Source organism: Oncorhynchus clarkii, chromosome 7 (assembly GCF_045791955.1).
Source record: "Oncorhynchus clarkii lewisi isolate Uvic-CL-2024 chromosome 7, UVic_Ocla_1.0, whole genome shotgun sequence".
NCBI lineage: Eukaryota > Metazoa > Chordata > Actinopteri > Salmoniformes > Salmonidae > Oncorhynchus > Oncorhynchus clarkii.
The window spans coordinates 68,284,024-68,301,144 of NC_092153.1; the positions used below are offsets into that span (position 1 = coordinate 68,284,024).

The 17,121-nt window shown below is 42.2% G+C and overlaps 1 protein-coding gene and 1 pseudogene across 1 annotated transcript; one reads left to right on the forward strand and one right to left on the reverse strand.

Moving 5' to 3' along the window:
- The first annotated feature begins 250 nt into the window (after positions 1-250).
- Positions 251-11,215, forward strand: LOC139414420 (cryptochrome-1-like; annotated as a pseudogene).
- A 1,862-nt stretch (positions 11,216-13,077) lies between these two features.
- LOC139413722 (transmembrane protein 263-like) lies at positions 13,078-16,487 on the reverse strand. Its single transcript, XM_071161417.1, has 3 exons — positions 16,094-16,487; positions 15,163-15,247; positions 13,078-14,646 (listed from the first exon to the last, which is right to left on the reverse strand). The coding sequence occupies exons 1-3, from the start codon at positions 16,100-16,102 to the stop codon at positions 14,339-14,341; spliced, it is 402 nt and encodes a 133-aa protein (XP_071017518.1). The 5' UTR covers positions 16,103-16,487; the 3' UTR covers positions 13,078-14,338.
- Positions 16,488-17,121: the final 634 nt, after the last annotated feature.

Here is a 17,121-nt window from a genome sequence, read left to right on the forward strand (position 1 = left end):
CAGGGTTTCCCGAAAACTTGGTCCTGGTTGGCACGTTTAGTTTTTCTCCCCTAGTACCACACAGCTGATTCAAACAACCAACTCATTATCAAGTTTTGATGATTTGAATCAGCTGTGTGGTGCTAGGGCTAAAAACAAAATGTGCACCCGTGGGGGCAGGACCGAGTTTGGGAAAACCTGCACTATGGCACATATGGCATTCTAAACATAAAATAAATCCCTATTTTTTTTTTCAGTCCCTGTTTCAAATATGTCCAAGAACTCCATCCACTGGTTCCGGAAAGGACTGCGTCTCCATGACAACCCGGCTCTGCTGGAGGCGGTGCGGGATTCAGACACGGTGCGCTGTGTCTACTTCCTGGATCCCTGGTTCGCTGGCTCCTCCAACCTGGGGGTCAACCGGTGGAGGTGAGGCAGAACTAACTTATCTATTCATCTATCAACCAACCAATCAATAAGGTTATATTGTCCCAGTAGACATAAATGCATTGTGTATGCTCTGATTGTGTTATTACAGTGTTAACTATTTAACAGTGTTGTTCAGTGTATTACAAAGTTGATGTTGTAGGCAGGATTGTGGTCTGTCCCATTTCAATTCAAGAAGTGAATTGGAAGTCCAATTTATTGACCCAGACCAGATGTTATAGTGGTTAGTTGTAGTGATCTAGTGGTTCTCAGAACAGCTCCCATTAGACGGTTGCCACTATCTGGCCATGCTAGAGAAAACAGAAGTAGGCTATGGAGTGATCAGGTGCCAGTGGAATGCCTGGATATTGACATCCATAGATCAGGTAGTTGTATAGGCCCAACAGAGCAGGATTTCAGAAGTAGGCCTATATTGTAATTCTGTCTGCTTTGAAGATAAAAGTAGTGTTAACAGCATTGTCTTCTGTATTGAAAGTTAGTGGATTCTATGTTTGCGTATTCTCCAATTATTTGCTAGGTTATTTCGTAGGCTAGCATTTAATAAAGTATAGTGGTGCTTATTCCTTGATTCTTTTAACTCAGAAGATAGAATAAATACTACTAGGCCTAATTGAATGAATGGCAGGCAAAAGCAACAGCTTCTCTCTTCCAGACACGGTTAAGAGAGCATTCATAGTGTAATAGACACAGACAATATTTTCACTTTCTGTACAAATTATTAAGTCCTCTCTGGGGCATTTTGTCTGGCATCCAAAACCAACGAGGGTAGAGCCAAGGCCTGTAAAATGGCATCTTCCAGGCAGGGAGATAGGTTAGTGGGCCAATAGAGAGTTAAGTTTCATGAGTTAGTGGTTGCTATTGGGATGACCGACTTTACAGCAGGCTGTGCTGCGGTGGAGCGGCCTAGCTGGATCTTTAAACACGCTCAAGCAGCAGGAAGCAGCAGTGGCCCTCAGATCTGTAGCTGGATTAGCCATCTTTTAAATTGAGGAATAAGTCCATTTGTCCACACCTGTACTTTTTTATCTTTTTAATTTTAATTTTATTTGATCTGTAAAACTTTTGTGAATCGACAGGCAGATAGACCAGATAACCTGATATATCCACAGCTTGTTTATTGCCTTCAAAGGTGTTCAGGTGTTAACTCTGCACAAACACACTAGACACACACACCATGTACCACCTGCTGCTCTTCTCTCAGGGGGCTGTTCTGTGGCAGCAGGATCAGAGTTTTCGATCAATCAGTCATTTGGGATCCCACACTGATCACTGAACCATGTAACCGTTGCACAGTTTCATTCCAAATATTACTGCTGCAACAGTAAGGACAGAATCTGTGCCTCAATGACCATAAATGCTTGAAAGGTACATGCGAAAAGGCAAATGTTTTTGTGAAATCATGCTTGTTGTGAAGGTGTGACTGGCCTCTGTGTGCTAGGCTGTTTCTGTTGTAGACCGCTCTCTCTTGTGGTGTCCTACAGTCATGCAGGTTGTGAAGGTGTGACTGGCCTCTGTGTGCTAGGCTGTTTCTGTTGTAGACCGCTCTCTCATGTGGTGTCCTACAGTCATGCAGGTTGTGAAGGTGTGACTGGCCTCTGTGTGCTAGGCTGTTTCTGTTGTAGACCGCTCTCTCTTGTGGTGTCCTACAGTCATGCAGGTTGTGAAGGTGTGAGTGGCCTCTGTGTGCTAGGCTGTTTCTGTTGTAGACCGCTCTCTCTTGTAGTGTCCTACAGTCATGCAGGTTGTGAAGGTGTGACTGGCCTCTGTGTGCTAGGCTGTTTCTGTTGTAGACCGCTCTCTCTTATAGTGGCCTACAGTCATGCAGGTTGTGCCAGAAACCTGCACTATTATACTGTATATACGATCACCATCTTAATATTAATTATGGTCAAAGGGCGTCAGTCTGCTTCTTGGAAAGTAATTTAGTTTTTATTTATATCCTGGCCCACAACCACGTTCTTCATTCTAAATAATGTATCTTTTAGTTGGACTTATTAGGGTTTTATTCAATCATACATGGTGTCAGGTTTAACTCACAAACATGAGTCTCTTCACACTGTGAGAATGCCCTTAAAGCAGTGTCCTCTCCTGCATGGCCATATAGTGACGGTTGTCCTCCCACTCCTGTGTTTCAGGTTCCTGCTGCAGTGTCTGGAAGATCTAGACACAAGCCTCCGGAAGCTCAACTCCCGTCTGTTTGTGATCCGAGGTCAGCCGGCCAACATCTTCCCCCGACTCTTTAAGGTGAGACCCCATGATCACCCCTACAGTCTTCCGCTCACCCATACGCTCTCCCCTCACCCAAACCCTCAACCCAGAGACAGCAAATGCAGTTGAAGTCGGAAGTTTACATACACCTTAACCAACTACATTTAAACTCAGTTTTTCACAATTCCTGACATTTAATCCTAGTAAAAATTCCTTAGGTCAGTTAGGATCACCACTTTAATTTAAGAATGTGAAATGTCAGAATACTAGTAGAGAGTGATTTATTTCAGCTTGTATTTCTTTCATCACATTCCCAGTGGGTCAGAAGTTTACATACACCCAATTAGTATTTGGTTGCATTGACTTTACATTGTTTAACTTGGGTCAAACGTTTCAGGTAGCCTTCCACAAGCTTCCCACAATACGTTGGGTGAATTTTGGCCCATTCCTCCTGACAGAGCTGGTGTAACTGAGTCAGGTTTATAGGCCTCCTTGCTCACACACACTTTTTCAGTTCTGTCCACACATTTTCTATAGGATTGAGGTCAGGGCTTTGTGATCGCCACTCCAATACCTTGACTTTGTTGTCCTTAAGCCATTTTGCCACACCTTTGGAAGTGTGCTTGGGGTCAATGTCCATTTGGAAGACACATTTGCAACCAAGATTTAACTTCCTGAGTGATGTCTTGAGATGTTGCTTCAATATATCCACATAATTTTCCTGCCTCATGATGCCATCTATTTTGTGAAGTGCTCCAGTCCCTCCTGCAGCAAAGCACCCCCACAACATGATGCCTCCACCCCCGTGCTTCACGGTTGGGATGGTGTTCTTCGGCTTGCAAGCATCCTCCTTTTCCTTCCAAACAAAATGATGGTCATTATGGCCAAACAGTTCTATTTTTGTTTCATCAGACCAGAGGACATTTCTCCAAAAAGTACAATCTTTGTCCCCATGTGCAGTTAAACTGTAGTCTGGCTTTTTTATGGCGGTTTTGGAGTAGTGGATTCTTCCTTGCTGAGCGGCCTTTCAGGTTATGTCGATATAGGACTTGTTTTATTGTGGATATAGATACTTTTGTACCTGTTTCCTCCAGCATCTTCACAAGGTCCTTTGCTGTTGCTCTGGGATTGATTTGCACTTTTCGCACCAAAGTACGTTCATCTCTAGGAGACAGAATGCGTCTCCTTCCTTAGCGGTATGACGGCTGCGTGGTCCCATGGTGTTTATACTTGCGTACTATTGTTTGTACAGATGAATGTGATACCTTCAGGCATTTGGAAATTGCTCTCAAGGATGAACCAGACTTGTGGAGGTCGACAATTATTTGTGGGGTCTTAGCTGATTTCTTTTGATTTGCCCATGATGTCAAGCAAAGAGGCACTGAGTTTGAAGGTAGGCCTTGAAATACATCCACATGTACTCCTCCAATAGGCTAATTGACATAATTTGAGTCAATCAAAAGCTTCTAAAGCCATGACATAATTTTCTGGAATTTTCCAAGCTGTTTAAAGGCCCAGTCTACTTAGTGTATGTAAACTTCTGACCTACTGGAGTTGTGATACAGTGAATTATAAGTGACACAATCTGCCTGTAAACAAGTGTTGGAAAAATTACTTGTCATGCACAAAGTAGATGCCCTAAGCGACTTGCCAAAACTATAGTTTGTTAACAAGACATTTGTGGAGTGGTTGAAAAACAAGTTTTAATGACTCCTACCTAAGTGTATGTAAACTTCAGACTTCAACTGTATCCACCTTACTGTATCAGTGTTTGCTGTGTCCTCTCCTCTCAGGACTGGAACATCTCTCAGCTGACGTTTGAGTGTGACTCTGAGCCATTTGGTAAGGAGAGGGATGCAGCCATTAAGAAGCTGGCCACAGAGGCAGGAGTGGAGGTGGTCAGCAGGACCTCACACACACTCTACGACCTGGACAAGTGAGTGGGACACACGGATGATATTTTCACATGGAGGCTTGGATTAAACCGAGCCCTGAATTGAAACCCTCTCCTCCTCTTCTCTCTGTAGGATCAAGACGCTGAACGGGGGTCACCCTCCTCTCACCTTCAAGCGTTTCCAGATGTTGGTGGGCTCCATGCTGCCCCCGGACTCCCCAGTAGAGGCTCTGTCCCACGCCAGCATGGGTCGATGTGTCACCCCCGTCTTAGACAACCACACGGACAAGTATGGAGTGCCCCTACTGGAGGAGCTGGGTAAGACACTTCACAATTGTTCCCATTGAAATCCATACTTGTGAAAAACACATTTTCTCAATACTTTTACCACAAGTGGCTTAACATGCTGTGTGCCTGTTTCCCTCCCCAGGCTTTGACACTGACGGCTTGGCTCCAGCTGTGTGGCCTGGAGGAGAGAGTGTAGCTCTCACCAGGGTAGAAAAACAACTTAGACCTGACCTCTCCACAGTACGTAACACACACACACACACAGACTCAGACTTATGTTTTATATCATATATGTATCATATATTAAACCTTTCTTTCTCTCCAGACATGGCAGGTGAATTTTGAGCGTCCCAGGAACACCGCCAGCCCCCTGCTCCCCAGTCCTCTGGGTCTCAGCCCCTACCTCCGCTTTGGATGTCTGTCCTGTCGACTCTTCTACAGCAAACTGGCAGAGCTGTACAAGGAGGTAGTGTACATGCACACACAGCTATCCATACTGAACACTAACCCCAACTCACAATGATCACAACTATCACACAAGGTTGTTTCTATTTTTAGCTTGTGTTATATTTCTCTTCTCTGTCCTCACCTCAGGTGAAGATGAACAACAGTCCTCCTATCTCCCTCTACGACAAGCTGCTGTGGCGTGAGTTCTTCTATACTGCTGCCACTAACAACCCTCGTTTCGACAAGATGGAGGGCAACCCCATCTGTATCCGCATCCCCTGGGACTGCAACGCAGAGGCGCTGGTCAAGTGGGCCGAGGCCAAGACGGGCTTCCCCTGGATCGACGCCATCATGACCCAGCTGAGGCAGGAAGGATGGATCCACCACCTGGCCAGACACTCTGTGGCCTGCTTCCTCACCAGAGGTGACCTGTGGATCAGCTGGGAGAAGGGAATGAAGGTAATGAGGAGGAGGAGGGTGGAAGGAGGGATATAAGGGTTGGAGGAGAGAAGACATGTAGATTAGCTGGGAGGAGGGGATGAAAAAAAACTGTAGAGACATTATGTGTGAATGACTGTGTTGTTCTGTGTATCTGTCTGTCAGGTGTTTGAGGAGCTGCTCCTGGATGCAGACTGGAGTGTGAATGCAGGCAGCTGGCTGTGTCACTCCTGCAGTTCCTTCTTCCAGCAGTTCTTCCACTGCTTCCACTGGGCTTCGGACGAAAAATAGATCCAGAAGGAGACTTCATCAGGTTGGTATATCTAAATTCACACACACACACACACACACACACACACACACACACACACACACACACACACACACATGCACACACAACATGCACACACACACACACACACAACATGCACACACACAAACAACATGCGCACACACACACACACACACACACAACATGCGCACACACACACACACACACAACATGCGCACACACACACACACACACAACATGCGCACACACACACACACACACAACATGCGCACACACACACACACACACACACACATGCGCACACACACACACACACAAACAACATGCGCACACACACACACACACACACACACACAACAACATGCACACACACACACACACATCATGCGCACATACACAAAGTATCAACGCATAAAGTATCAAAATATCTGCTTTAACAAGTCATACATTAGCAAGGCTGTTCTGTAAGTCTGTCTGACTGCTGTCTGTATGTGGTGCTGAACCAACTCCTCTGGCAGTTGTGACGATGCTCTGTTTTAATTTCTTCTTCTGCTTGCAGGCGATACTTACCTGTCCTGAAAGACATGCCAGACAGGTACATCTACGACCCTTGGAACTCCCCCATAGAGGGGCAGTCGGCGGCCAGGTGTGTGGTCGGCGTGGACTACCCCAAACCCATGGTGAATCATGCAGAGGCCAGCCGACTCAACATAGAGAGGATGAGACAAATCTACCAGCAGCTGTCCAGATACAGAGGACTCGGTAAGTATTTTTCTCCCTCCCTCTCTTTGTAGTGCTCTCTCTCTCTTTCTTTCTGTCTATCTCTCTCTTGCTTTCTGTCTGTCTCCTTCTATCTTTGTCGCTATCTCTCTCTTTCTCACACCTGCTCATTATTACTTGTCTCTCTTCTGATAGGCTTACTAGCTGCTGTGCCAAACAGTCCTATTGAGAGTCTGAATGTGAATGCGGTCAAGCCGCTGACGTCGCCCACTACTGGTAGAAAACACAGCCATCATGGTGAGCAAGGACCATGGCCTAAAACACCTTTACTGTTGTTATCACACCATGACTGCAAAGTGAGCACACTCTAACTCCTCTTCCTCTACTCTCCTCTCACCCTCCCCTCCTCTCCCACTCTCCTTTCCTCCTCCCCCTCTCTTCTCCTCTATCTAGGCCGTGGTAGAGACAGAAGTGTAATAGTGAACGGTGAGGAGCAGATGGGACCCAGGGGGGTTAGACCACGACCTGGACCAATATACACTCAGAATAAGACTTGACACGGTATATCATGGCAGACTAGACACGGTATATCATGGCAGACTAGACACGGTATATCATGGCAGACTAGACACGGCAAATATATCATAGCCTTCCCATCATTCTCCAACTTCAAATCCAAGATGGCAGCATGTCAAGTCGTTTGTCTGTGACTAGTACATTTTAACCTATCGACCTCAACACCCAATCTACTCACACGGGCATACACTCACATTCAGACTCATACATACACACTGTCTCTCTCTCTCTCCCCTTACCTTCGTTGGCCTCTAATTTTTATTTATTTTTGCCAGAGAAAATGACTGTTTTCGTGGTATTGCTTTGTGCACTGACTTTACTGAACTCTGGAGAAAACGAACATTGTTTCTGGGTGAGTACATCTGACAATGTGCTCTCCCGTCCATTAGACATTTTGTCTGCAGGAACTCGCTCTTTTTCACTCGGTCCACTCGTCCAAGTGCCGATGTATTTGTGGCATGATGTGAACAGTACGAATTTGTGTCACTACCACAGTCTGATGGTTTTAAATTACTGTTTTGTATTGTCTGGAAACTCATTTGTAGAATTTGCTCTCTTAAAAAAGAGAAGCTGTGCAAGGTTATTAAACAGGTGCCTAGTTCTTCTTCTTTTGTTGATATCAGGTAACGTGCAACCTAACCCTGGCCCTGATATGCAATGTCTCCAAACCCCCTCTGATTTTAAATCTAGATCTGGTTTTGGTATGTTTCACTTAAATGTATGCAGCCTGTTGTCAAAAATTGATGGGGTTAGGATTTGGGCTAAATCAACTGATGCTGATGTAATTGTGTTTTCTGAAACCTGGTTCAGCAAGTCTGTTTTTGATAAGGATATTTGTATAAGTGGTTACAATGTTTATCGCACTGATCGGGTTAAGAAAGGTGGGGGTGTGGCTATATATGTAAAATCTAAATTCCATGTAAGTGTGGCAAAGTCTGAAACTATTTGTAAACAGTTGGAATTTCATGCTTTGAATATTGAGATTTCAAAGTGTCTCTCTATAACTGTGATTGGCTGTTATAGACCCCCCTCTGCTCTCTGTGATGCATTTTCTTCTCTGATGCACCTTATGTCTAAACTTCTTTATAGTGAAATTATATTGATTGGTGATTGCAACTGGTGTTGGTTAAAGCCGGAGTCTGATGATTTTAAAATGTATTGTAATTCTATGAATCTTACCCAGTTGATTAACTCACCCACTCGCCCAAATCTTAAATGCCCAGATAAATCTACCCTGATTGATTTGATATTGACAAATGTTCCACATAAATATTCTGTGGTTGGTGTTTTTTGTAATGATTTAAGTGACCATTGTGCTGTTGTTGCTGTTAAAAATACTATGGTTCCAAAGACACACCCACGTTTTATTCGTGAGAGAAATTTGAAGAGTTTTAATGAGCAGGCTTTCTTTCATGATTTGTTTTATTTTGACTGGAGCAATATTGAGCTTATTCCTGATGTGGAAACTGCCTGGAAATTCTTTCATGATGGTTTTTCCCAAATAGTAAACAAACATGCCCCATTCCGCAGGTTCAGGGTTAAAGGGCGGGATAATCCATGGTTTTCTTCTGAGCTATCTTGTATTATTCACAACCGTAATCTAGCCTGGGCTAAAGCAAGGAAGTCATGTTCTGATGCTGATTGCCTTATTTTTAGGCAGTTACGAAACAAGTGTTATTTTCTTCTCAGGAAGGCCAAGTCTGAATATTTTATGTCTGTTACCACTGATAACCTGAATGACCCTAGAAAGTTTTGGAAGGCTATTAAGTCTATGTCTGGTAACAGTAATGTTAATCAATTACCGTCATGTGTTTTGAAGGACTCTGTTGCTATATATGACAAAACTGAAATGCTGAATTGTTTCAATGAGCACATTGTATCATCTGGTAGGCTGTTTGATTCAGTGTCCTCTGTCTCTGTACAACCAACCCTGTGTGGATGAACCAGTGAGAGCTGGTCAAACTTTTAGCTTTTTGCCATTCTCAGTGCAGGTGGTACATAAAGCCCTGGAATCCTTAGATCAGAGAACGCCTGCAGGTCCTGATCTTTTGGATCCCTGCTTTTTAAATCTGGCAGCTGATTTCATAGCTGAACCACTTACATCTCTGTTCGATCTAACCCTGGAATGTAATGAAATTCCAAAGATCTGGAAATCAGCATTTTCTCCTACCACTTATAAAAGGGGGAGATCCAACTCTTTTAAATAATTATAGGACAATCTCAAAGTTGTCACCCCTGGTGAAAATACTTGAAACCCTTGTAAGTGAACAGCTAAAATACTTATAATTTACTAGCTCTATTTTATCAATGTACCAATCGGGCTTCAGGAAGAAGCATAGCACAATTACAGCAGCCATGACGGTTTTAAATGATATCACTGAAGCCATTGACAAAAAATAGCACTGTCTCACTTTTTATTGATCTCTCTTAGGCTTTTGATACAGTTGATCATGCTATACTAAGGCAGAGATTGTCGAGTGTAGGTCTTTCGTAGTTAGCAAACCATACAACTGCATGCTATCTGTCTGATAGAACTCAGTGCCCTCAATTTGATGGGCTTATGTCTGTTAAATTGTCTGTCTTGAATGGTGTGCCCCAAGGCTCTGTACTTGGTCCTCTCTTATTCACTATTTATATAAATGATTTAGACAAAAATGTCCAAAATGCACAACTTCATTTTTATGCTGTTGATACTGTTATTTACTGTTGTGCCTCGTCTTACAAAAGCTTTCCAGAACATGCAAACGATTTTTATACTGTTCAACATACCTTGTGTCAATTGAAGCTTATCCTCAATACTGACAAAACTAAACTAATGGTGTTTTCTAATGCAAGAAATAGACCTCTGAACCTTTCACCTATTACTACCTGTCAGAGCAAGGAGATTGAGGTTGTAACCTCATATAAATATCTTGGAATTTTAATTGATGACGGCCTCTCTTTTAAATTGCATATTCAACAATTTACAAAAAAATTTTCATGTTGTCTGTCTGTAATGACTTGGTGCTGCCTATCTTGGCCAGGGCGCTCTTGAAAAATAGATTTTAATCTCAATGAGCCTTTCCTGGTTAAATAAAGGTTAAAAAAATAAATCAAATATATCAGACTAGACACGTTATATCATATCAAACTAGAGACAGTATATTTCTGTTTTTCTCTTTGTCACTGCAGGCTGTGGAATGGCGCACACAGAACAGGCCCAATCGTCCAATCAGGAACTCTGTCGGACAGGATGTGCCCATGACTTTGCTGTGCCTCAGTATCCAGGTTATCTGGTCCGGGGCCAGGCCGGGTGCAGGTCTAGGAAGAGGAGACGGGAGTTGGAACAGGAAGTGGTCGGAGACAACGACTCTCTGTCTTACGCCTTCAAGTTGCAGCGACACAATAAACAGGTAAGTCAGGGGTGAATGTGTGTGTTAACATAGACTGTAGAAAACAGAATATAATGTACCTGGGGGGGATCGATAAGTTACAAAAAAAATCTGAATATTCATGTTTCTGAGTTCATGAAGTTAGACTTTTAGGAGTCATTTAGCAGACGCTCTTATCCAGAGAGACTTAGTTTGTGCATTCATCTTAAAATAGCTAGGTGGAACAACCACACATCACAGTCATAGTAAGTACATTTTTCCTCAATAATGTAGCTATCAGCAAAGTGTGAGCTAGTAGGGGGAAAAGTCCAGGGTTTTTTATTTTTTATTTTACACTCAGTTTATCAGTGATTCTGCATTGTGATACTGTAAACCCATCTGGTATTTACTTAGTAAAGCATAATAATAATGTGTCCTTTGTTCTGTGTTTCAGAAGAGTACGGGTCAGCAGGATGAGAGGATGGCTGTGTCTTCATAAGCTGCTGCCGTCATAGATGGATATTATTATACATACTGTACATAGATGTTTAAATAAATATTTTACATTTTTGTATCAAGGAAAAGCCTCTGTTCCTGTATGAGATGTGACATGAAAGTCCCTGAGTCTGTTTTCAGATTTGTGATCTCAAAAATGTTGACATCAGTTTGGATTTATCGTAATCTAATTTTTGGAGCCCAAGGTTAGGACTCTAAATTCCTCACATAGGTTGAACATAACTGATGATGTAAATGTCAGTAAGACTGTAGCTTTACTTCTGTACTGTATGTGTGAAACAGCCTGAAGACAAATTCCATCTGGAATTATTCTGACAGAGCAGACAGACGAATAATATAACCATTTCACAGGAGACCTGATATTTAGATCTGGATCACCCATTACCTTTAGTGTTTACCTTTGACCGCTAACCCTGAGGATCGCAGCAAGTGGATTGGTCAAATCAAACCAGCTGCTCTCTGTAGCGAAAGTGTGTGTAATAGCATATGGCTGTCCATGTTATTTTCCCATGTTTCTTCATTTCTGCTAAAATGGAGGGTGAAGAATGAATGCTATTCTGAGGGTGAAGAATATGAAGTGCCAAGACGAGGTCAGTGGTACTTCTATTGGTAGACCAGTGTCCTATACTAGACAGTATTAGGCACAGCAGTAATGTTCCATCTATCCAGCAGTCTGCTGGAGACACCTCCGTTGAAAAAACCTTGAATTCACCAGATTCTGAAATATGTATTACCATTACATTCCTTTATACTGTTTTCCAGTGTAATGTCAACTCGCTCAAATGTAATATCAGTGACCAGCAGGCAGGACGTCAATCCTCAGTTTGAAAATGCTAGTGTATGTTATGTTGACTGGTACCATGCAGGTTATGTTGACATAAATAACAGTATGTTGCTTTTATACATGTTTTTTTCCCTCTGGCACTTTGTATGGCTGCTTTTGTTTTTACAGAATTACCAAAATAGCCTTCAGATATGTTCAAATGTGTATTGTATATACAGTAAACCTCTCTCTGCTTGTCTATGTAGACTATTCTATTTAAACTGAAATTAAATGGTTGAAACAACTCTTTACTACACGACTTTTCAATGTTTCCATCTTGTCCAATTTCTAAGGGTATTTTAATTTCTGTTTAGGAATCTGCAATATTTGATTAATTATTTCATAAGAGATATTGGTAATAAAGTTATTACAATCATTTAGCTGGGGCACTCATTCTCCTGTGTTTGGAAATAGTTGACTTGAGAGACCATCTTGGTTCCAGACTAACACCAAGGATCTGGAGCAGGCAAGCATCTGTAAACATCCCTCCCTGAGACAACATACAAGACACCATTGGTTTATCAGCAACCTGTTGAAAAAGACGTGATTTGTCATTTAGAACACATCTCCTTTTGGTACATGTAGAGCAGTAAAAATAACTGTCAGGAGAGGATTCTATATCTTATCTGGCTGGTTGCCAGTTAGTTTGAGCTATAGACTAGTCAACCTGTTGTATTGTCCAGTGATGTAGTGCTGTGTCATGCAGCAACAGTCTGGCACCCAGGCTAATAATAGGACTCCATATTGACCCGAACACTCAGACCCTTGAGGATCAGCAACACTCAGCCTTTCAACATGGCAACATAGACATTACACAAACACAAGAGTATGCCATTAGAGAAATGCAGTTCCCAATGGACTACCCTCATCTAGTGGTGGTACCAAAGACCGTGGATAAATGATGTCCTACTCAGGCAGTTAACCATTGAACAAAAATGGTCTGTTTAACAGAGTGGCTCTCCCATAGGCACCAATGCAATAGCAGCTGGGTCTGGTCTGCTTAGTTCATTGACCAATAATTTAGCAAAGGAACAGATTTGGGCAGCCTTTGACTTGAAACCACAAGGTACATCACGTTGTGAATAAGACAGAGGCAAAGTTAAATTTCCCTATGACACTTTAATACCATGTGAATGTCTTGTTTACTTTCTGACATCAGCATTCTCTACCAGCAACAGCCCAGTCATGGCGGAATGCAGACAAACAAACCCAAAATGTTGCATTGAAATGCTGAATTTCCATAGAAATTGTCACATAAACATAAAGGGCCAAAACAGACAGACAGTAGAGAAACTAGCCCTTCATCAATAAATATATATTTTTTAATATAAAATTGATTACATTTCCAGTTCATATATGAATCAATTGAAAAACGAAGGTCAAAGTTATCACAATGCCACCACCGCAACCTAACAGGGCCCTTGTCTCTCTCGGGATCATACCACCTCCAACTCTTATTTTGTAAATGCTATCAAACTCTTTTCAAAAGTCACAAACAGCTATATCTTCAACACATGTTCACTGTAGCATTTTGAAACGAGCAATGTTCTGTGTTAGGACAGCTCTCACAAAAGATCAAACAAAAATACCAGCACATCATAAACCAGGCTTTAGTTGGTTGGAGAAGAACCCAGCTTAGCATGTCTGTCTCGAACTGCTAGACAATGTCTTAAGGCTTCAGGGGCCCATGTTGTATTGGATGACGAGCCCCTGTACACATTGCACAGCAAAATTGTGTTGAAGGCAAACGGAGAGGGGTAAGGACAGCAGAAAAAGGGGACGTATGTGACCCCTGCCCTGAATAACATGAATCTCCCTCAACACCAGCTACGTTTCCATCCAATTGGCGACAGATTTTGATGCGAATATTCAAATAAAGAAAACACGCGTTTCCACCAAACATACCTGTTGCAGATAAGTTAGTGTGTGATGACGTAGTGCACACAAAATGTACTTTTCCCTTGAAGTTTTCATATACCAATACAAATCTCAAGTTCAATGTTTCTTCGCATTTTCAACTACCTATAGTTGTCAGAATAACAGTTGCGTTAAATAGCAAATGACCAAAACTACCTGTTTCCATCACAGCTGTCGTGATTTCAAAATGTTTATACGATATGACTTTACTTGCATAAAAACATGGTTACAGACTAGAGAACAAAACAAAAAAGGCACTACTGAACAAGTTCCCTAAGTACAACTTAGTGAATGTGCTGTACAAACTAACAGAAGAAAAATAAATGTCCATTGAACTTTGAAAACACGGTGACTAGCTTTGTCTCAACTCATCACATCCTCTTATGGCTCAGTCGGGGGGGGGGGGGGGGGGGGGGTGTGTTGTGTCCATCATCTCCTCCTCCTCACTCTGCCTTGTCCTTAGTCTTGGATCTGAACGGAACTTTGCTGGCTACAGTGGAACCCACCGATGACACGCCCCCAGCAACCGATGACACGCCCCCAGCAACCCCTTTCACCAGGCCGACGCCCATTGAGGGGACAGAGGTGACTGCTGATTTGGTGTACTCCAGACTCTTCCCACCCAGCCAGGCGACTCCTCCTACCGTGGCGCCCACCATCGTTTTACTGGCGCTGAACAGGCCACCCCCGACCCGCCAGATCACGCCTGGCTGGGCCACGGGGTGCTCCTTCCCTTCATCCTTTCCCTCATCTAGAAGAAAGAGATAGCTTTTAGAAAGACCACACATAAAACACCTCGGTAGAGCTTCAGAAAGAGACAGACCATTTTTATGAGACTGACAATTACCAGCGTGTGAGAGACCAGACAGAAAACAGGTTGTGCTTGGATATAGACACTCAAGAGGCTGCTTTTTAGAAATAGGCTTATACCTACACACATTGAATCATATTGTTAAACAATAGCAACATGTCAATACTTTGACGTATTCTACATAATGCACTTACTGAGAAATCTTTCCACAAGATGGTTGCACTGCGTGTCAGTCTCTTACCCTTCCTCTTGCACAAACAAATATATTCCCTTGATACATCTCTCAAGTTGCTTAAATAGCAACAGCCAACCCTTTACCCTGAATTGCACCATATCCCAGATGATTAAAGGGTCCCTTGACAAACTGGCACTTTAAAAATGCCCACCAAGGGTGATGCAGCAGAGAAAGATTACGCAATGTAGAGTGCACTGTTGATGTGTTCTGTGCCTAGTTACCTGATGTGGGGTCATTTTCAGTGGGCTCCAGTTCTTCTCCAATAAGACAACCTTCAGGCTGGGGCTCTGGGGTGGCATTCACCTTCTGACACAGAAAAAAATACACACACACACACTTTTATATATATAATTGATACACGTAGTATATCTTAGAAGTTGTTAAACCACCACTAGCCCTATAAGCAATAGGCAACATCTCTGCAGGCTAAGTCAAAAGAGTATTATCAAACTCACTTGGAAATACATGTCTCAATAGAAATAAGTGCACATTTTCTGATCCAAAATGTTCGCTGCCACGTTGTGGGTGCGTTCAGGCTTTACCCTGTAGGCCTACTGGGCAGCCATGAAAAACGTTCTACGTGCATAATACGTAGGTTAAGTAACAGCATATTAGAAAGGCTATTATTGAGGCTTCCTTGCGCAAAACGTTCAATTTGACGGGTCCCGTCAAGCAAACAATGTTCAAAACCTGTGCTTGTTGATCTTAAAAGTTAATGCTCTTGTTGTAAAACAATAGGCTATAACCCTTGGTTGTTTCGTGTAGATTAATGCCCCTTTGTTAATCAAAAGACAAATAAAGAGAGCCAAGGCAACAGGTTTTTAAAAACAAGGCTCTTAAAAAGTCTCCCCGCCGTGAAAGCTCTTCTCTGTTTGGAATACGTATTCCTGTGAATAACACTCACGAAAAGTGGATAACGAACAGCAAAACGTCAATCATATTCGTTTTTACTATATTTATTTTTAGTTTAACCTGTTGTGTAAAACGACTAGCTGTGCATCACTCTGGATCTAATCAATTCGGTTTGGCATTTCGTTCGTACGCAATGGTTTATCATACCCCAATCTATATGCAGTATCACTTTACTTGTCGAAACACTTAGGAATGCATTGTGAAAATGAAATCGATATAATAGGCCAAACAAATCCTTACCTTCACCATGTTTCCAGTACTTTCCGATGGCCGCTTGCAGAAGAGAATGCTACGTCTTCAAGAAAAACGCACCTGAGACAAAGAATAACTGGTGCGCTCGTTTGTCTCCTTGAGAAATACTATCGCAATGTTCCGCCTCGGAGTTCTTACTTTTGTTAAAAAATATATATTAAACGCTGCTCTTTACGAATAACGCCTTGCCCTCTATTTCAACGCACGTATAATCGTACTTGTGAGGCTTCAAACTTTTCCTAAAAAAATTTAAAAAAGTATACGGTTTATCTTGTTGGTTCTGCCGACGTGGCGCCTCAACTACTGCGCTCGTTTGCTCTGGATCTCCGGATCTTGCGTCACCTAAAACGGGCTGCGGCCTGTTTCTCTTCATGAGTGCTATACTTCTTACGTGTACTACATGGACTACATATTTACTTTTTCAGGCTTCACTTAAAGAGAAAATGACAAACTGTTATGTAATATGGACGAATTTTAATTGACCCTTTGGACTATAGCTATCAAAAAAATCACGACATGGCATATAATTCATAAGAATCAGTACATGTTTTATATTTTGGTAATACATTCATTCAACTAAATAACAACAGGTGAGTAATATATAGTAATATATAACATTTGTTTATTCAGCATTTGTCCATGTTTAGATAAGATATGTTACACCATACCAACAATATAATAACTCTATATGGACCCTTATCACATAAATCCTGTGTTTCAGAGAAGGAAATATATTGTGTTCATCATTAGGTAACAGCATCCTAATTCATAAAACATGTCATGGCAACCCCTGGTTCAAGAGCTCTATCTGTCCCAGTCAGTGGAGGCTCCTCGGAGGAGGAAGGGGAGGACCATCCTCCTCAGTGAATTTCATACAAATAAAAATGGTAAAACATAAAAAAAGTTATCATTTTTAGATAAAACTATACTAAATATAATCACGTCACCAAATAATTTATTAGAACACACTATTTTGCAATGAAGGTCTATAGTAGCCATAATAACACTGTAGGGTA

What these genes read in the sequence shown, in the direction of transcription:
- LOC139413722 (XM_071161417.1), bottom strand. An exon ending in TGAAAATGACCCCACATCAG is followed by an intron (nt 14,647 to 15,162) that starts GTAACTAGGCAC and finishes TCTTTCTTCTAG; the next exon opens with ATGAGGGAAAGGATGAAGGG.